The sequence below is a fragment of the Colias croceus genome, chromosome 14 (genome assembly GCF_905220415.1).
Source record: "Colias croceus chromosome 14, ilColCroc2.1".
In the NCBI taxonomy this organism is placed as follows: domain Eukaryota; kingdom Metazoa; phylum Arthropoda; class Insecta; order Lepidoptera; family Pieridae; genus Colias; species Colias croceus.
In genome coordinates this window covers 872,069-895,015 of record NC_059550.1, presented here as the reverse complement: position 1 = coordinate 895,015, position 22,947 = coordinate 872,069, and the positions used below count along the sequence as shown (strand labels likewise).

Genomic DNA, 22,947 nt, shown 5'->3' with positions numbered 1-22,947 from the left:
AGCTTTCAATTTTTTTTGTGTCATATTAAGTCTATTAAAATCTTTTTGTATTTTTTCTCAGTTTTGTTATCGCCTCACTGTCTTACTTTGAGTGAGTTCACACGACACACACGACTCACATTCTTTTCTTATTTACATACATACTTAAATAAACAGCACTAATCAGCATCATTTAATTAAGAAGAATAAAAATCTCACGGTTTAATTGCTTGTTTAACTTTTTAAAGTCCAATTAAAAATATAAAATTGTGATATTTTTGTATGTTTTATACAATTTCTAAAAGTATATTTACAGCTATGTCATCACCAAATCAAAATTTTGGCCCTACTGTTTACATTCAAGTTTATTTATTTAATACTAAAAGTACTTAAAATAGTAATGATGTCAGTTGCATTGAAAACGAAATAATAAAAATGAACTAGAATAATTTTTTTTATTCTAATTTATTCTTACAAACGTTTGAAAAAAACGTTTGATTTTGAGTGTTGATTACTTAAACTTTTATATACAATACAATATACGTTGTATTGTATTGTATACAAACTAACTTTCAAATCAATTTATATAGATATACAATACAATGTATATACAAACTAACTTTATAAATAAAATTTAATAAAGAATACAATTAATATCATGAACAAAATTGTATTTGATTAACGACATAAACAAAATCCAATAAAGCTCTTAGCCCAAAAGCCCATTGAACATATCACAGTGAGCAAAGTGCGATCGCCGGCCGCGCACGCCTTCTCCGAACTGCGCGCGCGCACCCGTGACATGAATAAGTGTGTGTGTGATCTAGGATAGTGTGTGTTTGGATATTTGTGTGTGGGTGAGTTTTGGACTTTTGGGGTATGTTTAATAGGTTTTGAAAATGTAGAGCCAATTTTATTTCACAGTTTATAATTTTTAAGGATTTTTAATTCGAAATTGTGTTTCATATTTGAATATTTTTGAAAAGAAAGAAAAAGTTGATAGAAACGACGTTAGCAAAAGCATTATAAAAAGTTATTTTAGTACATATTCTCTATTTTATTTAAACAATCCGTAGTTATCAGTTATTAGTAATTATTTATTAATAGAGCTATTCTTATTACTTTAAGTTTCATATTTGTTCAAGAATACATACAGCTTTCGCCTTATTTCCGGCCGCAAGCTATCTCCCTAGCAAACTTTTATAAATATCGGCGCAGTAGTTTTTGCGTTCCCAACAGCTTTACATCCGTCCTTATTCATTATCATACATAATAGCTATATCATAAGGATTCATTTGCATTACTTTTTGTTATTTTTCTCACAAAAGCTTCAAGTTATTAAGCTTAATTATAAGCTGTGTATGATTCATAACTTAAAATGAAAGAATGCATTAAGTTGCTTAAGTAATTTCCTGCTTTCCTCTTACAAACTTTCAACATTTCGATACTTACATTACTCATTGTTACTTCGTCTGTTTGTAATGTTAACATCTGTAACGCTGTACAAATTTGAATAAAATTTTACGTATAGATAGAGTAGAGTCCAATTTTACGAATTCAAATTGGACATAGTACATAAACGACACATTATTTAATTATAATAACAAGCACGAACACAAGTGAAGCCGCAAGCAAAAACTAGTCCATCTAAGTTCATAATAATATATATAAAATCGTACGTGATAACTCCACGTAAGCAACACTGCAGGCAAAACGTATAGAACTAATTTACATCCCTTATCAATCATTTTTGTCAGACCCTCCTGTAAACCCTTATCTGTTCCAGCTATTAAAACTTCCTTTACGTAACACTAGTAGCTTGCCCCGGATTCACATGGACTTGAAAATCAGCGCCTCTCATTGGACGAATTCGGAAACGTATGCCGGAACCCTCTGAAAACAGACAAACAGACATTTTATTATATGTTGCAGAACTTACATACGGGATCATAATATATAAAAAATATGTTAAAAATCTGTTCAAACATTATTACTATCTTTTTCCACTATTTAGTTTCCTTTTTTTATCTTATGTATATATATTTATATATTTATATGAATATGTATTTGTATATATATCATGTTTAATAATATGTATTATGTATAGTATGTTATATTTTATGTATTAGCATATTTATGTCTTATATTTATTTAATTGTATTTATTACTATTTTTAAGTATTGATGTAGTATGTATGTAATATTGATATTTTTGAGTTTTGTGTGCATAATTATCTATTTTATAATTATTGTATCCTTGTATACTAAGGTTTATTTCCCATAGTTTTTGATTTTGTTTTTATAACCTTGATTTTATTTATTTTCTTTTTGATTGCGCCTTCGCGTTTAACCAGCATCGTACATGTCTTTTATTAATATGGTTGCCTGGAAGAGATTGCTTTAAGCAATAAGGCCGCCTTTTGTGCACTTACCGTATTCATGTTTTCTTGTTAAATTATGTTTTTATTACTGGTACTTGTACAATAAAGTGTCATAAATAAATAAATAAATAAATAAATAAATACTATCTATTATCGTGACAAACTAACATACAGAATTACATATTATAATAACTGTTTAATAATAGTAGAGCTATCTAGAAAAATGTTGTATTACTTCGTCATTGTAAATAATTATATTGACAAAATCGGTTATATTACCATCTTCGTAACGCAGCAACTCTATATCTCTATCTAACGGTGCATTTACATTAAACGAGCGAATGCTCATTCTAACCCCACTACATCAAATTATCTTAGTGCAAACAGACGTAGAGCATTCTTTCGTTGTTCTTAGTGCGAAAATATTCTATGCAATGTTCTATTACTGAACAACACTGAATACTAGTTTTCGTTTACACTAAAAAGATCACGAAAGAATGCTCTTACTCTAGCTCTAGCTCTATGTTCGTTTGATGTAAATGCACGGTTACACCTTAAATTAGAGCAAGACAGGAAACAGATTGTCAAATTGAAAATGACAAACAAGGATACAAAATGCAAATAAATACGTAAATAATTAAAAAAAAACTAGGTTAACCGGATAAAGATAAGTAGAGCCTCAATAATTTTTTTATTATATATTGATATCAAATCTACCGTTATTGGAATGGCCTCATTTTTAACATCAAAAAGGAAGTTCTCAATTCGATTGTATGTTTTTTATTTAATTTGTTAGTTAGCAATTCTTTCGCCAATTACGAATTGGCGTAAGAATTTTTATTTATGTGAATTTTATTATTTTATTTATGTGAATTTTGAAAAAATAACATCAAAAATGTAAAATTTAGTGTCTAAAGTTTTGGTGTTGGATATATTTTGCTTCTTTGTTTTCTTTGTTTTTTTTTTTTTAATGTTATGTACCACAATTGGTTAAACACTATATTTTTTTTAATAATAAGTACCTAATAACTTTATTTGAACTCTCCTCAAGGACGTAAGCGTCCTTCAAAAGCCCTGGAGGCACTTATATTATTTTCCTTGAAAATTAGGATAAACACTCGTCCATTAAGACTCACCAAATGAATGAACCAATTCCTGGAAAGCAGGAAATTATTATTGTATGTTTGTTTGTTCATAAAACGTTATATAGGTGTTTTGGGCTTAAAGAACGTATACAAAATTTTCTTGAAAGATATTGGTTCTTGTGACTTACTTATCAACTTTGTATTATAAAAAAAAATGATAATAATAAAAATTTTAGACAATAGACAGTAGACAAAACAAAGAGCAGAAAGATCAGAATAGCGAAATAATTTTAAATTGTCTTTCAATAAGTTGCCACTTCCAAATGCTTGAACTAAACAGAATTATTTTGATATAACCAATCACATAACATAACACTTATTGACTTAAATTCCATTGATCCATAAGTATAAGCCTTCCAATATAACCTCAAAAGTCTCAAAACCGTACAAAACAAATACAAAATCCTTACATCAACAATGAATGAATAAAAATAAAATCTACACAGCAAGTAGAACAAAATAGTGAATGTCCACGCCACTCTTCCGCGGAGGTTCATACATTTGCGCGTGCGCAGACTGCCGATGGAGCTGATTTAAATTCGTACTCATTGTAACACAGGCACGGCTCGGGGCCTCCGGAATTTGTGGCCTCTTAAAGTTGTATAGATAATAGAATCTATGTTAATATAATCCACATGTTGGTATACTACATAAGTGATTACTTAGGTTTTTAAACGGGTAGCAAGGTGCTGGGAAACCAATAATAAAGAGACAAACTAATAACGTTTAAAGATTTCAAATATTGCTTTAGCTGAATAGTTGAGCGACATACATAAATTTACACAGCACTTTTACATGTAAATATGATAAAAATTCACTAATATCTCTCGTTCCATAAAACATTTGAATACCTATATAATTATACTGAAATTTTGTTAATAATTTTCATGGATTATAGATTAATTATACGTAATTTAAGAATTACCTACGAATATCAGTCTACTTACGTCTAAGAATAAGCAATTAAGCATCTGATTTTTCTTGCTTGCTTGCTTCTCTCCTCTTAAAACAATTATGATTAAAAATATATTTACGTTTACATTATAAAACAAAAACGAATACAATACTATATTCTATACTCAGAAAAAAAACAATTTTTAACGCGGGGCCTGAAATTCAAACAATAATGAATACACGCACCAAATCCGGCCCCTTTTATAACGAATGTAAAAATCCGAACACATAGATAACTAGCTATGTTTATAGTGTGCTTATCTGCTATTTTGGCTGCATACACTATTAGGATACAGGTTCAAGGATAAATATACAGGATAATGCTAACAATATTGGGATTAGAAACGGTTGGTATTGTTAAGTAATACAAGGGTTGAGTAAACAAAAGTGGATAAACAAACATAGACACAGTCATAGAGATAGAGATTTAGATTTTTTAATGTGTTGTTCTTTATCAATTTAAATTGAATAACACTAGGCAGCACAAAGTAACGGTCACAATCAGTTCATTGTTTCAGAGAAAAACATACTAATATTACTGCATTTTTACACGTATAAAAGTTAGTAGTTTTAAAAGCTCGATTATAATTACGTAATTTAAAGTCAAATTTCCAATAATAATCCGCTCTTCTTGATATGTAGTGAATAGTTAAAAATTTCTTCATGAAATTTTATTTTCCTTTTATAAAGATAAACGATGTTATTATTACAAGATAATGATAATTCCAAAATAATACCATTTACACAATGTTTATGTAAATGAGCAAAGTTAAGCTTGAAGAAGCCACGGTAGCTATTATTAATCTCTAGGGTCGTTACTCAATTATTGCTTCGTTTAAATTATCCTACATTGTAGTAATTGCGAAGCAATTTTCAGTAATAGCGATGAAGGAATGTTGTTATAAATGAATAAATCAAGGAATAAATGTTGAAAAAGTTAGCGGTAGAAATTTGTAATTTATACCTACCTGAAATTTGTCCAAAAGACTATTCTGCCATACAGGATTACATAGTTATAACACACACTTTCACAGATATAAGGAATGTAAATACATGTCTTGTCGTACTTTTCAAGTTTCAAACACAACCACATTTAACTACATGCATATTGAAATAAAAGCTACAGCTACATCGTTTCCACTACAGAATTAACGAAAGCTCGCTTCCAGCTTTCAAACCATTTTTTTATTGTTTAATCTAACCTAACCTTCCTTTGAAACTCTATAATTCTTATTTGACATGATTGAGAAGACATTGTAAACTAAATAGAAGCAAATAGTAGTAGATATTGGCTGCTTTTTACCGCAAGCACCTCCATTCCCACGGAAGCGGTACCGCCCCGGTTAACTAGTGCTCGAATACATTATAAAATTGTTATTTTTAAACAGCACTTATAAATCCGTTGCTTTAAACACTTCACAGACTAAAGAAGATGCTATAGGACCACGTGAGAACCACACAAGGACTTTAAAAGCTCTCATTGACAAAGAAACATGTGTTTAATTATATTCTTAAATGAATGCTGGTAAATAAAATGACTTTTCTAAAGTAAATGCAATTTTATTTCAATTGTTCCAGAGTGATGATGTCGAGTCTTTATTACTACTAATTTTGAGACAAATTTCTTTTTCATAGTCACCCGATTTGTAGACAAATAAGTAATAGGTGTCTTATAACCGATCGAGAACTTTTAAGCTAAATCCTCTCAGTTATAATTTCCAATTATCCCACGCTAATAAATACAATAAAGAGCTAAAAACGATTTATCCCCATCCAGAGCGTGGGCACTGGGCGTACAAAACAGATCTATTGAGAAAATATAAAAATAACAAATGATATATTTATACCAATAATAAAATTGAGTGTCTGTTTGTAATATTAAAATGGATGTATATTATAGTATATACGGTACATAATAAACCAAAATAGTATTTTTTACAATTTTTAACTGTCTGTCTGTTCAGGCCTTATAGCATTAAATCAACTGCTCTAAGGTTCGGGCTAATCTCTGGAACGGATGAACCGATTTTGACTGACAGATAGCCTATGTAATAATGAGTATCTTAGGCTAATTTTGATTCTGCTATTTTATATGGATTAGGAAGATTAGGATTAAAAAGAAAAATTAATTTACACAAGTGAAACCACGGGACGCAGCTAGTATAGAATATAATCCAACACAAAAACAATGAAGAAGTGCATTCACACGACTAATAAACTATGACGTTACGTAAAACAAAAGCTCGTTCCACAAGGTCATGGGTTTGAGTACGATCGTATGTAAAAAACACTTCAATTATCTCATAGTGCCCATTAAACGGAGATTAAAATTTAACCGAACCAGACTTTAACTGCTAGCACGAACGGGTTAAGGACCGTTTACATTATCAGCTACGCATGTGAGGGAATTTTGGATATGTTAGCTTGATAATCGGGAATTACCTTATTTTGATAAATTATGAATGAATAATTGAATGTAATAGAAATTGGGACTATAATAAAGGACAATAAATTTTCGTCGAAAGATATTTTGCTGAAAGAACTAGAATAAAAAGCCTGTACACTTGTCAAATGTGTTTCCTATCTCGTAAGTTATTGATTTCGCTTCTACTTCCTAGTTCCTAACATAAACAGAATGTGTTGACCATCTGTTAGGAGATGGGCAAAACTTTTTGTGACCATAACAGTGACCGTTAAATAATGGACGATTTATAACGTAACTTCGAACTTTGTAACGCTCAATCCGTAACAATTATTATGTGGAACTAATTTCTGGAAAATCCATTTTAAGCAATATTATCTGTTAACCGACATTTCGAAAAATATATTTTATAATAAAGTAAGTTATACCATTTACAATTTTAATGTTTTAAACCTTAGGAAATATAGGATTGATAATACGTCGTTGTTGATCTACATGAGCATGAGTATTGGCTATTAAAAATAGATCACTAATAATTATGCTATTGGATAATTCACGGATATTTAATATGCCTACTTTGTTTGATATTGGTATAGCAAAACAATAAAAAGGAAACGACTTCTGAAATTTAGTTCTACATTATGAAGATCCTCTCAAAGACTCTCCACATTATGGATAAAGTAAAATACACATACAGTTTCGCTTAAAGTAAAAGAAATGGAAAGATTTAACGCTGGTAAGCTTATTGGCTTTATGCAAAGCCTCACGGAAACCACAAAGTTCATTTTCCTGACGTTTATTGCTATTTTTGGAGGAAAAATATGTACTTATTGAGATTTATATGAATTTAATTAAATTCTCAATCTTATTCCTTACGGTATCCTCAAATCTATTCTTATTACATGAATATGAAATAACTTATATACTTAGTCTTGACTACGTATCCTACTTTCTCTTGCGAGCCTCTCAGGAATTACATTCTATAGCATAATAGTTTTTCCACCAATATTTAAACTGGATACTTAAATTTGAATAGATACTCAGTAAATAAGATTTATGTAAGGATGCGTTATCAGTCTCCATTAGGTGAAACAGCGGGCAAATGTAAAATTGAAATTGATTGAATGCATTAAAGAACATTCGAGGAATGAACGAATAGAGATGTTGATGAATAAAAAATATTAATTTTTCTGGACCCATATAATCCACATTTTAATAATTGTGAAACCTTACAATATTAGGAACATGCATTTTGACGTTCATCTTATTACAAAGTACAAACATGGGTACCTACTTTTTCATTCTAACTCGATTATTATCAACTTTTATTAAATTATAAATAGCTAACTTTTTCTACAAATTGACAATAAAGCTACAACGCCTAACCCAACCATATAGCCACAGATTATATGTAACTAACACCGCATCAAAAAGCGCGTTCCACTAGCTCATAGTAAACGGAGCTTAACCAATCTTTCGAATAGCGTGGCGTAGGTAGTTGAATGGGATATAATTGGCCCAGAGGCGAAGTTAACCCGTCCGAGCCATCCGATAATATTGTTACGGGTTAATTTGTATGATTTGGAACACGCTCGATTCAGCGGTGGATTAGTTAAACCGTGGTTTTGGTTTTTATTGGCTACTTATTAATGGGTATTATTAGGTATTACCCGCTCTGGGCTTTAATTCGACTGGCATACAAAGGTTGCCTAGGACACTCGGTATAGATGAAGCTTAATCTATGATATAATATGTATTATAAAGTTGCAAAGTATGTTTGTTTGGTTGAACGCGCTTGTCTCAGGAACTACTGGTTCGAATTGAAAAATTATTTAGTGTTGAACTGTCCATTTATCGACGAAGACTATATTATATAGAGACTATTATAACAAGATACGACCCATAGAAGTAGATCAATATCCTAAAATTATCGCGTTTAACCAAACAAATAAAAAGTGCATCTTCATAATATAAGCGTAGATTAAATTTAGAATAATGTTACGCACATAAAGCGCAGATATTATTATTTATATAGTTATCATCTACTTTTGTGCTATCTATTAATTTGATAAGTTTCTCATTGAACTTGCAAACAATAATTACGATCAATTCAAATTTCAAACAGAACGTTATACAGACAAAATACATCAAAAACATATAATCCACACATGTTCACCTCAAATAATAAAACCACATCACCTGTCAACGAGAAGCCATAATGGAACTTTTATCAATACAGCATGAATGAATGACCATTTCATTCAAAAGCCCATCATAATGTGCACAGGAAATACTGAGAGGCATTCCCACAAACTTACAGCGGCTCAATTTAATCTTACTTATTTGAGATCGCTTGTTTTAATGATGGTAATCAAATTTTATGTGCTCATTATTTGACATTTATATTGTCATAATTGATGATTTTTGTTCGTCCTGATTTGGAACAAAAAAAAATAAAACTTTTTAATTAGATACGAGAATTTATTTTAATTGTCTTTCTTCATAGCGAAATTTAAATTTTCAATTTGTTTTAAATAGCTTGTAAATACGTCAATATAAACTTACTTAATTTACGTAGTAACTCAGATTACTCTTTAGGAATTTATTCGATATGGTTTTGCGTTAAAATCTTCAATTTTCAAAAACTAATGTATTTAAGTGCCTACCTAAAATCGAACACAAGTAACGTCACAGGCATATAGTATATTTATATTTAAATCCGATGAGAACAACAATCGTAAGCGACGGAAGTGGCCTGTGGTTGAGGTCCAATCGATCCAGTGTCCCCTCTTCCTAACTTGGTTACACCGTTGGGTGTAAAATCGATAATTCCACAATAAAAATAAAGTAAAGCAACTTTATTGATCGTTGATATTATTTACTCAAGTAAAATTACTCAAATATTGTGTTGAGGTTCAATCGCTCCAATGTCCCCTCTTCTTAACATTGACCTGTAACAAAATGGAAATCTATATGGAATACAGTATACCTACTTGAATTTTAAAGGAAAAAGTTATCTAAACTCAGTGTCCCCTCACAGCTTAACTTTGTTACAGCATAAATTTCTACCTCAAATATAATATACTTAATAATATTATAATATCAATATTTATAGAATAAAGGATACGGATAAATACGGAAATAAGAGACTGTAACGGGTCTGTATCATCGAAGTTAAAATTTTAATACAGTGTGAAATAAATAGTCTTATAGCACAGATAAATAGTTACTGCCGGACTGCCCCAAGATTACATAGTAATATTAAAGATTATAACTCATTAGGTTTTATTAACTACCAAACTATCCGACACGTACTTGACCTTTTATAATTAATAATAAATCATTCAGTGGACATTCTAACGGTTATCGAGTTTGTAATATAATCGGAAGGTCCTAGATTCAATTCCCAGTGGAATAAAGAAAATCTACCTGGGGAATGATGACCAAACAGAAATACTTCCCTTTGGGACTAAATTGTTTCAGTAATAGAATTTATTATTTAAACTAATTTGTAATTTAGGTTTGTGTCCCTTTTAATACCAAAACAGTTCAATACAGACAGACGTACGAGAAGTAACTTATACAAATACAGAATTAGGTCTGCAAATATTTTCAATCTAAATTTCATCGAAATCGCTGTTACGGTTTATCCATGAAACCATAACAAACAGACAGACTTTAACATTTACATTAAAATACGTACCTATGAATATAATATTTTCTTTACCACACTTAAGTCTTCCATCAAGTCAAAACTTCATAACTCCTTTGAAAATAGCACCTTTAACAAATTCAAATTTCAAATCAAGAGGAAAGCAATTCAAATGGAGATTGGATAAAGTTGAAATAAGCTTTACCAACTCTTGCTATAACCAAGTTTAATAAACTTCATATTGGCTCGGTGATTTTATTAAGTAATTTCATAGAATCATCCTTATGAAAAGGAAATTTGGAATTTCGATATAAACGGTGTGTTTAGGAATCTACATATTTCAATTTCTTGGAAATAATTTGCTTATTAATATTACTTCTTTCTTACTATTCTGTTGAATAAACAGTTTTACGAAGTAGTTAAGGATTTGGAATATAGTCTATGTTTACGATCCAATAATTGGAATTCGTACTTAAATTTAAATATTATACAACATATTAAACAAGTGATAACTGCGTTAAAAACAACCGACTTCAAACTTGCACTTGCAACATTTACAAATACAGACAAAAATGCTCATAAAATAAAAACTACTGGGCCCTATGATATATAAAAAAGCTAGATACGTTACCCGCTCTCTATTTTGGCAAGAAAAAACTCAGCTAAGTGCCCGAGTTTCACTTAGTCACGCACCATTCAGCGTCGTGGCTGGACGTTCTTTTTATATTTTAATCGGCAGTTGTTATTACGAAGTACATGAGTGAGACATGTATTATGTCTCGTGCGTGAGAGTGAAAGAGAGAACAACTGTATTGGTGATAATGCATTATAGTAAGTAGGTATGTATTAATTACGCTGTTTTTTAGTGCAATGATGTTGGCGTATGCCGCGTCTACTAGTATAATAGGTCATTGACTGGGCCTATCCGAATAAAATTTTTATGGGACCAATTCGACACCATCCCGCATCGAACAAAAAAAAATCACGTAAATCGGTTCAGAAACCTCGGAGTAATCGGTGTACATACATAAAAAAAAGAAAATATACCGGCCGAATTGATAACCTCCTCCTTTTTTTTGAAGTCGGTTAAAAAGAATAAAATCTATTAAATTTATCGCAACTAGAAATTCACACTTACCTTTTAATAATTGTGGGTAGATTTAGATTATAAACATGTACTTAGTTACATGTCGATATAGTTCTGTGATTACATGAATACATTTTTTTTCGTATATTGTTTTTATAATCTTTAATATTTCTTTTTCATTGTTTCAGGTGGTCCTGTATAAATAAAGAAAATGCAAACAAAAAACATAAACCTGACTCAGGAGCAAAGGAATCAAGACATCTGCGATCTTGATGTAAGTAAATTACCGCCATCTATTAGTTCTATTGCGAAACACGTCGTTCCATTCGAACGAATTTATAAAATCATAATTTCATTCTAGTGTAAGCGTGATCCGCTAGATGGCGCTGAACACAAAAGTTGAAAGTGAAACCTTGTTACAGAAAATGTGCCGGCAAGATATTTCTCCTATCGAAGCGCCTGGAAGTCACTGTTTTCAGAACCAAGTCACGGGCGCCACGGTCGGTTCTACGTATTACGGTCAGTATGCAATATGAAATTAAATTCAAATGAGCATCGGTTATTTCTCACGTGGCTACTTCTTTGAATGCTTGGACAGTTAGAGATAACATCTAGTGACATTTTGACTTATTTTGCGCCAAGACGTGAAACTGGCCTTAAAATTCTTTTAAAATTCAATACACATTTGTGTATTGACGTTTTTTTTTTTTATTTGGTGCAAATTGAGTGCTAAAATAATTCTACAAGAATTCTACTGAGATGTAGCAATAACATGTACCTATTGAATTATTTGATTAAATCAAGATAAGCATCATGTTTACCTACAGAATATTTTTTTTCTGTCTTGCGTTTACAATCTTTTGTTCTAAATTTAATTAATTTAATATTCCCAGCTCTTTTCCCAGCTACACAAATGACCAATGTCTGAAAAATGTGTTGGTGAGCACAAAACTCGAGAACTGCTGAACCGATTTCGTTAATTATTTTTACAATATCCCAGTGTAAAAAGTGTAGTTTTTACATATTCTACAAAATAAGTACTTAACTATGATAATTTATGTTTTTGTGTGATGTCCGAAAACGCTGATAAGTGATTTTGCATATTTTGCCACATTTAGGTACCTGAATACCTTAATCCTTATCTATATCCAAAGATCAATTTAATAACATAATAATGTTCTATCTTGTAATTTAGCTAAGTAATAAGATCTTAACTACATAAAGATTAAGCAAAACATTTTTTACTATAAAATTTTATTTTTTAATCTGCTATAGCATTTTTATTTGTTAAATTAAAAGCAGGAATAATAATTTACTTACCGCAAACTCCGAAATATTTCATAATTATTAATAACTATTCCAATACAATTCTGTACCGATAGCGTAGCTGAACTAAACGAACGCTAAAAACGAATAAATTTCAATAATTCGCGCATTATAAGTAACGCACGAGAAATTCCACATTTCCTTCCTGCTTACCGCGTGGAACAGTGTGTAGGCTGCTGAAGATTTAATTTACCACAGACTAAAAAATTAAAAGTATAACGTCACAGATAACGAAAAAAAACATGTGACAATTTGCGCGCCAAAAGTGACATAAGAAGTTATACATAATCTGTGAAAGTGAAAGTGTCAAAAATGGATCCCCGAAGAAGAGCCATTGTTGGCTCGCCATTTTTATATTCCATGCTAGGTAAATATTTATTTTTATTTATTGAAACGTATCAATTAATTTGAAAAGTTTATTTTTTGACGAAAACTTACTTAACTAACTAAAAGGTGGTTAGAAAACAATAATTAGGTAATTTTTTTTTAATAATATTATGTGAAATTCATCATGTATATTTTTGTAAGAAAAGTAAGTTACTTATTAACATTAAGAAATTATCATAAAGACGTAGTAAAAAGCGAATAAAAATATAAAAATAGAATTTCAATACAAGTTAGAATATGTACATCTTCATAGGCTGAATTTATATCTTTAAATTTAAAGTCACTGTAGTAAGATATAATAAAAGTATATTAACTAGGTTTAGATAAAAAGTAATATATTTTCCAATTTCCACTTGCGTGATTTTAAAGAATCAGCTTGCGTGCTATCGTCGAAGGCTTAGTTTTTACCTGACCCTTTCTGTAATGACTGCATTTTATGTTACGTTTAAAGTTAATTTAACTGTCAATACATAAAACGTCTAAAAACAAAAAATAACCTAGGATTCAGTGCTTATTTGTATATCTCTATATTTGGTTATAATTAAGTATTTATTTTGACGACCTAGTATTATATTTGATATTTGTATGTAGAAAAAATATAATATGTTAAGGAAGCCTTTGAGCGTTGTGACCAAGGTGTGACATTTGAACTTTTTAAAATTATAAAATACTAGCTGTGCCGCGCGGTTTCACCCGCGTGGCTCCGCTCCTGTTGGTCTTAGCGTGATAATATATAGCCTATATTACACGTGGATAATGTTGCTTTCGAATGGTAAAAGAATTTTTAAAATTGGTCCAGTAGTTTATGAGCCTATTCATTACAATCAAACAAACAAACAAAGTTTTCCTCTTTATAATATTAGTGTAGATGAAACATCAGGTCATTCAAAACTGTTTATATTTCAGCATAATATTATAATGTCAAGAATTCTATACAATTTGCCCTAAAAGGACTAAAGGTCTTTTAAAAATGTCATGCTATCTATAAGTGTCTTGTTATTTGGATTTCTATGTATTTATAATCATTATTTTATTTTTTTATGAGTACGTAATTTTTACTGCATTATTACGCAGGATAAACAAGCTAGCATTTTATCAGATCTGCATTTTCGTATGTAGGTGTGTCCGTACCTCGTTTCTGAGAACTGGATGGGTTCTACAGACCTATTAGCGTATAATGATGGTTTGAATGCAAATTTAGAAACAAGTTGCTTTTGTAAGTTTACAAATAGCAATTTTCTATGGTTTGACATCATTGTTACATCAAAAAAAAATAATCTCTAGGAAAAATAACTGTTTATAGAATGCTACGCGAGAAAAGAATTAACCCGTTAATTGCATTATAGAGGCAGAATTTTTCATTTCATTATTTAAATATTTTTTTGCTTTTAAGATTAAAACAATATCATACACAACATGTTCGCAAAAAATATAGAAACAAAAAAAAATAACTAGCCTTGGGGCACTTTACTTTACATTAGTATGAAAGAACTATATGACGCGAATAATATTTAGCAAACAATAAAGATGATAAAGTTAAAAACCTTTTCAATCATGAATCAACGTTTTCGTAATAAACTATGACCTAGTGCCAGTTATATTATGAGGTCATTTAAAACATTCGGATTAAAGATAAACCTAAGATTTCTGAACGCTATTTAGGATTCGATATACATACTACCTACGCATATGACGTGAATAAAGACGGGCAGAATCTAACTTGTTACGTTTGTTTAAAATTGGTCAAAATAGATTTTAAAGTAGTATATTATGTAATATACTATACTTTCTATGTAGAAACATAATATAAATTTACATGTGAAGCTAATTTAATCGTATTAAGAACAAAAGGTTTTACATGTTAAAATATATTAGCTTTTTCACGTGTGCAACCGGCCTATAACTAGTACACATTTTTCTAAGGTCACCATTAATCTTAGGCAACAGATTATGTAGGCGTCGCCGAATTAACTCTTACAGATCAAATGCAGGCAAAGCCGCGTCAAGGAAGTGTCATTTCGTTCAACAATTTATAATTTTGTCCGCCCACAAGCTGTCATATCAAGTATTGGGAATAAATTGAACGAATTAAAAGTAATTTGTATTTACTTGGCGAATGTTTTTATTAGGTTGCTGGTTTTTTAATCGGTTGCTGATATTTTTATTAAGATGTGTCATAGTACGTTAACTGGTTCAGTAGAGTGACTTGTATGAAAATAGAGGAGAATGATATCAGAAGTGTTTTGAGTTTTTCCATGGACCAATACTTGAGTATATTGGTCCATGGTTTTTCGTATGATTGATATATAAATCCATAATCCAACTACATCTGCCAACAAACTTTTGTACAGTTTAGCAGAGCACTAGATATTATGAAAAACTCTAATTGATTTTTCTGGAATTAAAAATAAATAAATTGCTACTTACTAGAAAATACTATGCGGGATTGATTTGATTACACATTTATTTCACAAAATAATCTGATCAATGGGTTAACAATGGGATAGTAAAAAATAAACTTTAGTATAAATAGTAAAAAATAAAAATGTGTTTTAGTATTTTTTTACGTACTAGCTAAACATAAAATAATAAACAAGCGGCCAAGCGCGAATAAGAATTACCTAAGTACTAGGTAGTTTTGTTAACACGCTGTTATAATTGAAACCTAAATAAAAAAAAACATTTATAATAGTACCCTCAGGGTTCAATTGACCTTAAATTCACCATTAAATGTCACATTGTCCATCACATCTTTATATAATCAGCTGCAATAAAGGGTTAAAATAATGCGTGCTTTAAAATGTTTCAAATGTCAATTTTAATATTAGCTTTTAAAATTATTGAAGACTGCAGTATTAAGTCATATAGTTTATAGTTTTGGTGCACACAGCACAACTTCTTTGATGATACATACGTTATCTGTGGTTCGTCTTTTTGGCGGGAAACATGTTAAATTTTTTTTATAATAATATGTCAAATATACAACTTATTTTTGAGTATCATTTAAATATCATGAAATACGATTTTCCTATCCTTTTTTTAACGTAACATCACAGGTTTAGGAACATCAAAACAAATACTATTATTAGGTACCTGACTGTTGGACACCTGCCTGCCGGCTGAGGTCACAAATACAGGGATCATGGTGGGGTAACTAACACCTGTATTAACTTAGGGTTGATTTGGCTAAGAAAAACGCGATTTTAAGGTAAACATTTTTGCGGGTTTTGAAAATGATTAGGTATACATTGAATTTAAATAGAAGAGAAGGTATGTATTTAAGTAGGTAAATATTAAAAATGCCTTAATTAATAAGGGTTAATAAACCTACAAACTACGCAAATTTCATTAAATATTATCTAAGGGCCGATTTTTCATTCCTTGCATGATTAAAATTTATCCGTCCAATAAAGTATTACACGAACATTTTAAAATATCACCTGTAAACTGTCAAATACGGACAATTAGAATTCATTTTTGAAATGGTAGTTACGTTATTCGATGAATAAGTTTTAACCAAGGATTGAAAAATCGGCCCTAAACCGAACAACATTTTTGCTATTTTATCGCCGTCGTTGGACTCAATGCATTAATTTCATTGTTCAGCACAACTTCAGCACACACTGGATAGATATGTTGTAGATATCTATATACATAGATATTTATAACATTATTTTTATCACTCTTACATAATTCATTATTTAAAAATCGCCCTTTTCATAGCTTTACATAAAAGAAGAGACGGTTAGGGTTGATTGGACGTTTGCAATCTATTTTATTTTACGATTACGGTTTCGATGACACCATTTAGTCCATTGAAAAGTTACATTTGGGGTTGCAAAATTGCGTCCTCTAAAAAACGCAAGGTTAGGCCTAAAAAATGTAACATTTCAATGGACTAATTATGATAGCGTTTTCGCTCGACTTTTTTCGGATGACATTTATTATTTTCTAAAATTTGCTATACCTACGGTAGGTGAAGCTGATATGTTTTCTTTGAACAAATTTATTTTCAAAAGTAAAGTATATCAAGGGTAAAAATATAGACGACATACAAGCATGAGGTAGTATAAGTATTTTTTGCACATTCAACTAATGCAAACCCATTATTTGAACTTTACGATTTCACTTATATATTATAATTTATATATTACATACTAGATAGTATCACTTACAAATTTCAACACAACTAAACCAAGGTTAAGTTAAACCAAAGATTTATTCTAATCGTAATAACAGGGTTAGCAGCCTTGGTGTGGATTCAATGATTGATGTTTATTATACGTTAAATAACAATCTAAACGACATTTCACACGCAATATCTCTATTCGATAATTATACAGCAACTAATTATTCTAAACTCTTAATGTATTTTTAATCGCAGTTTATTTTTACACAAAGCTTTTTGGCCTTTGTAAGTAAATAATTATAATGTAGGTACCTAATAGATTTTCGTGTGTCAATCAATCAATATAAAAAATCCATTGAACTGTTAAAACAAATGTTGTATTAAACATTTATTTATGTTGTACAAAATGTTGAACAAAATTTATAGACTACTTGATAAAATCAATCAATTCGAGACTTGTGAAATAATGATAATAATAATTTATTAGCAAACTTATATCAAAAGTATTTATTATCTGTGTAGTTAATAATAATGGATTTATCTATTACTCTTCTTTATACATCTCAAGATGACTTGATGACATTTTATTATAGCTACGGCTAAACTGAAAAATCAACATAATTTTAGCACGATCTAGTCTCGAACCCCTAATATTTTAACTTCCAAATCCGACCACTGAGCCCCTGGTACACATCAAACACTAGCTATTAATTAAATTACAATGACGTATTATAAAACTATAGATATTATGTTATGAACGCAATCGCGAGTTTGAACGTAAGACGTTACGCCACGACACGCTCCGCAGTGCGTAGCAAGCTTCTTGTAAGCTTTTATTTAAAAATACAATATGTACCTACCTGTATATGAATAGGTATATGTTAATATTGATGAAATAATTTTGTGTTTGTTACTCTTTTTATTTTTGAAGGAAATTAATATAGATACCGGCTCCTGAATTGATTTGATGAAAGGTTTAAAAACTTATGTCACATACTTACAACTTACAAAGTTACAAGAAAATAATCAAGCAGCGTTGAATCTAATTATGACAAATTCATTCTATTTTACCTTTTACCGTAGTAAATAGACGGAACTTTGATCTATGATCTATTTTTCATTGGGAAATACAACCTTGAATGTTTACTATTTTGGAAACCCACTTAATAAGTTTTTATGACTTTTAAACTACAACGTTTTGCCTTACATATTAATATAATCAATAGTTGTCGGTAATAAAAACCGAAAATTTGGATATGTAGGTGTTTATTGCTTTTCAAACAAAAAACGAAACGCGGATATTTGGTATCCAAATATATCATGACCTAGAAAAAAACATACGAGTATCTGATTTCCACTGTACAAACTTTCCATGGTTTAAAAATATGGAAATCTTTCCGGCAACTGATATCTTTCAAGAAATAAACTGAAATTACCTAAGGAAATAACCAGTGCCGGCGTAAGGGCCACTGACACCCTGGGCGAAAATATTGTGGTGCCCACTTGAGGGAAGCAATATCAAGTGCTAGTTTTTTGCCGATCCCAAGTAAAATATAAGAGCGACTCTAACGATATCGTTAGAGTCCATCTAAAAAAATCTCAATAAAAAATATGCATACGCACAGAGAGTAGAGCACAGTTCTGAGGGTTTGCACCAGAAGAGGCAAGAGACTCCAACTTCAGACCTTGGCGCTCCCCAGAATTTGTCGCCCTGGGCCATCGCCCCCTCTCGCCCCCCCCCCCCTCTAACGCCGGCACTGGAAATAACACTAAATAATAGAAAATGACACTAAAACGAAGCACTATAAACAAATATGCTCAAAATATAGAAATCTTACTCAAAAAAGTTAAGGACCACCTCAACATACTTTTGCTAAAACCACAGTCAAATTTAATCATACGTTTTGAAACAATCAAAACAACCCTTGTTTTAGCATCAGGTGCTTATTATTATTAAACAGTTGACATAAACATATCTAACAGAAAAAATAGAGATTAAACTGTGGTTTAAACGACATACCTATTATAGACAGCAAGATTAGCAAAATTACAGTGCACAGCATACAAAACATAACAATGTTCTCAAAAATACATAACAGTGTGTAATTACATGTAACAATTATAAACTATTCTTTATTAATTATTATCCACTGTAATGTAGAGCGTGCGAGTTTTTGCAATCACTCGATGAGGAAATACTTATAACATTATGTGGATAACTTTTTGCTCATCTAGGAAGTTTTGTTGTCTATACTTTCATAGATCTTTAAAAGAATTTATTTTTTAAGGAAAAATAGATTGAAATAAATATGGAGAAATACATTATTCAATGAATTTGTAATATCTAATGTAAATTGACTGTAAATTGTAATTAAGTAATTATATCGTTTAAAATTCACTTATTTATTATAAAAAATATTGTCTATAAAACAATATGGCATGTAGCCTAGCAATTTCTTCCTATCTGATATAAAAAGAATAAATAATGCAAGATAAGTACTGTGAATTAAACCAAAAACCAAACACAATACCAATTATAAATTTTATTCATTCACTTACACAACTTTCGATTAGATACCATGCATCTTCCCCAAATTTACGATTCAAAAGCGCTTCTATACGAAGTCTGGTTGAATAAATAAATGTTTGAATTATCTGCGGTATCAAGAAATCACTACAAAGAACCCCAGATACTATAAACCTCATAACTCCCCCAAGTGACCACTGGACCCAGACCTCAACTCATTATATGGAGCAGCCACGTGTGACAGACGGTACTGCACTGTTTGTATAGAGCTACGTAGATTTAGAACTTCCATTTTAATTTTTATTTTTGAAAGGACTGCCATTTTTTTTATTGAAAAGGAGTTATTTTACTTGAAGTCAATTCTTGGGTCTAGCCTAGAATTAACCTTCACTTCTGGGGAGAACGCTGAATACCAATTGATGTTATAATATTTCGCTTTGTATTTTTTTTTTGAATTAAATGTCGTTAAAAATATGTACTTAATAAGATCAAAATTAAGTAAACTTAAATATTATTCGAAAACATATTGTAGTGATCAAAAATGAATACATTCAAGGACCTAGGTAATATTAACAAATTTAACAAAATATTCTTTCTTTTGTAACAAAAAACTACAGATTTTTAAAGCGTTATTACCTTACAATAACAGTTACTCAACTTAAAAAAAAATACGTAAAATAGCCGCTTAATTGGCACTTAAAAAGTTTAATTCGCAATTTAATACAATAACATCACAAATGAACAATGACTGAAATAACTTCTTAATTAGCTCTATCATATTATAATTTAAATTAATTATAATATGGTTCCGTTGTTATTACTCAATTGTTTCCAATGTCGCGTCTATTTTTCTCAACTCTTCACGTCACAGTATGGACTACGAAAGTTGTGGTTTGAAAGACGCTCAGTGTTATTTCTGCGCTTGTGACTCTATGTCCGCCAATCAAGTGCAGTTCCAAATTCAAATTTTAATTCTTTTTTAACTTTTCCGCTAATCAAGTGCAGTTCCAAATTCGAATTTTGTTTTTTTTAACAGTGCAATGTAGTGATGTGCGTATGTGATTTATGTAATGTAGTGATGTAATCAATTGTGTTGGATTTTTATTGAGGCTTTTAAATTTAATTTTCTTTTTAATAATAAAATACATAGAATGGTGTTTAAATTAAGAACAACGGTATTATTATTAGATGATGCTACGATAAACTTATATAAAGCATTAAATCACCAAGCTAAACCAATTTTGAAACTCCACCCTCATTTTTTATAATAGGATAAATCATAGATGCGTAGTCAATTATTTTAATAGTTATCTTGTAATTTAAATACCTTTTATTTTTAATGGTAAGGTTTAATGGTAATAGTTTTGATACGAAAGAGTAAAATAAAACAATTATAAATATGATTATACATTAAAAAATATAATATATTTTTGAGGTATAAAATGTTATTTCAATAAAAATTAAAAACTATATTAAAAAAAAATATATGAATATAATAATATATAATTTAATAATAAGAGGTAATGTAAATCTGATGAATCTTTAAAAAATAACATAAACAACGTCACGCGCTAAAACTAGTTAAGAGATTAATCAATCAGATGTCACATCAACGCATTAAACTTTTAAATATTCAAGTTTTTACAATTAATGTTTGCTCTATACTTGACACACAAACAGACATAATGAATATTCAATGCTATATATTTATTTTTTCTTGACTCTAAATATGAGACGAAATTGTTTTAAAAATGCAAATACATTATTTTTTTATCACTTACCTTTAAATACCATAAAAATCAGAAGCGGAAATAACCGGCTGAACCACTTTTGATGAATTTTAATATAGATGTAGATCTCGAAAATATGGGCTTCTGTTATATTTTTAATAATACAAATAAAAATAAAATATCAACGAGTGTAAGTCGACGTAAGTTCAATTGGATGTTAATTTTGTCTGTCTATCTGTCTGCTAGATTGTCACGGCTAAACTTGAAAAGATGTAGTTAATAAAATTTAGCATAGAGATAGTTGTAGAAATTCAAGAGAAGCGTTATGACATGTTACACTCATGTGAAAATAACACAATAATTACCTCAAATTAGTTTTAACTAGCTTACCGCCCGCGGCTTCGCCCGCTTTGTCTAAAACCTGATAAATTATATACTAAAACCTTCCTCTTGAATCTATTATCCTCTATCTATTACAAAAACCGCATCAAAATCCGTTGTGTAGTTTTAAAGATTTAAGCATACAAAGGGACATAGGGACAGAGAAAGCGACTTTGTTTTATACTATGTAGTGATTACAAAAGCACTTTGGCAATATAAACTAGATTAAATGATGAAATAGATAATATTTTCTAAAGATCAGTGCATCCGCTCCTTACTTAAGAGTCCGTTTATGGCACCCAGCGAAGCCTGTCGTTACGTCGTAAGAATTACTCTGTTATATGTTGCAATGTTACGTACGAATTTTTGCATATCTTCTTATTCAATGCAATATAAAAAAGGTGTTTGTTTCTTCATTAAAATCGATGAATCTTACTTATGAAATGTACATGTCCAATGCGTAAATTTTAGTAGCTGTACTTAACTATGTTTTTAGAATAAGACAAATTCAGAGATAATTATAACGTACAGTAAACTAAAAAATTCAACTGAAAATTGAGTTTGAAACTGTGAAATATCCTCATGAAGTTTTGTTAAAACATCGACGTCAATTAAAGCTGACTTACATAACCTTAAAATACGAAACATAACAGAATTTAAAACAAAAGTTGCAATATAATATTGCACCACATAATAATATATGGACTATAGAGATTACCATAATCTAGAACAAAAGAACGCTTAAGAAATCTCAAATCTGCAATATGTTTAACGGAAACTTGCTAATTAGGACACCTACCGTTGCGCGTCTACGTGAGGCCAATATTTGTTCTATACTTCTGTTCAAC

At 30.1% G+C, this 22,947-nt stretch overlaps 1 protein-coding gene and 1 long non-coding RNA gene across 6 annotated transcripts in view; one reads left to right on the top strand and one right to left on the bottom strand.

The window, feature by feature from the left end:
- The first annotated feature begins 735 nt into the window (after positions 1–735).
- The window catches only part of LOC123697224, a 63,798-nt gene continuing 41,586 nt past the window's right edge, over positions 736–22,947 (top strand). The window contains exons 1-3 of one of the 5 annotated variants that reach the window (XM_045643661.1): positions 736–836; positions 11,808–11,893; positions 12,042–12,138. In XM_045643661.1, coding sequence (XP_045499617.1) covers positions 11,831–11,893; positions 12,042–12,138 — 160 coding nt within the window. In that variant the 5' untranslated portion in view covers positions 736–836; positions 11,808–11,830. Of the gene's footprint in view, positions 837–11,807; positions 11,894–12,041; positions 12,139–12,912; positions 13,313–20,918; positions 21,043–22,947 lie in introns of those variants that run through there. The other 4 variants (XM_045643662.1, XM_045643660.1, XM_045643659.1 and 1 more) reach the window with 4 other exon arrangements.
- On the bottom strand, positions 9,819–11,753 carry LOC123697225. The gene is made up of 3 exons (XR_006752213.1): positions 11,671–11,753; positions 10,584–10,661; positions 9,819–9,831 (listed from the first exon to the last, which is right to left on the bottom strand). It is a non-coding gene; the product is annotated as an uncharacterized LOC123697225 (long non-coding RNA).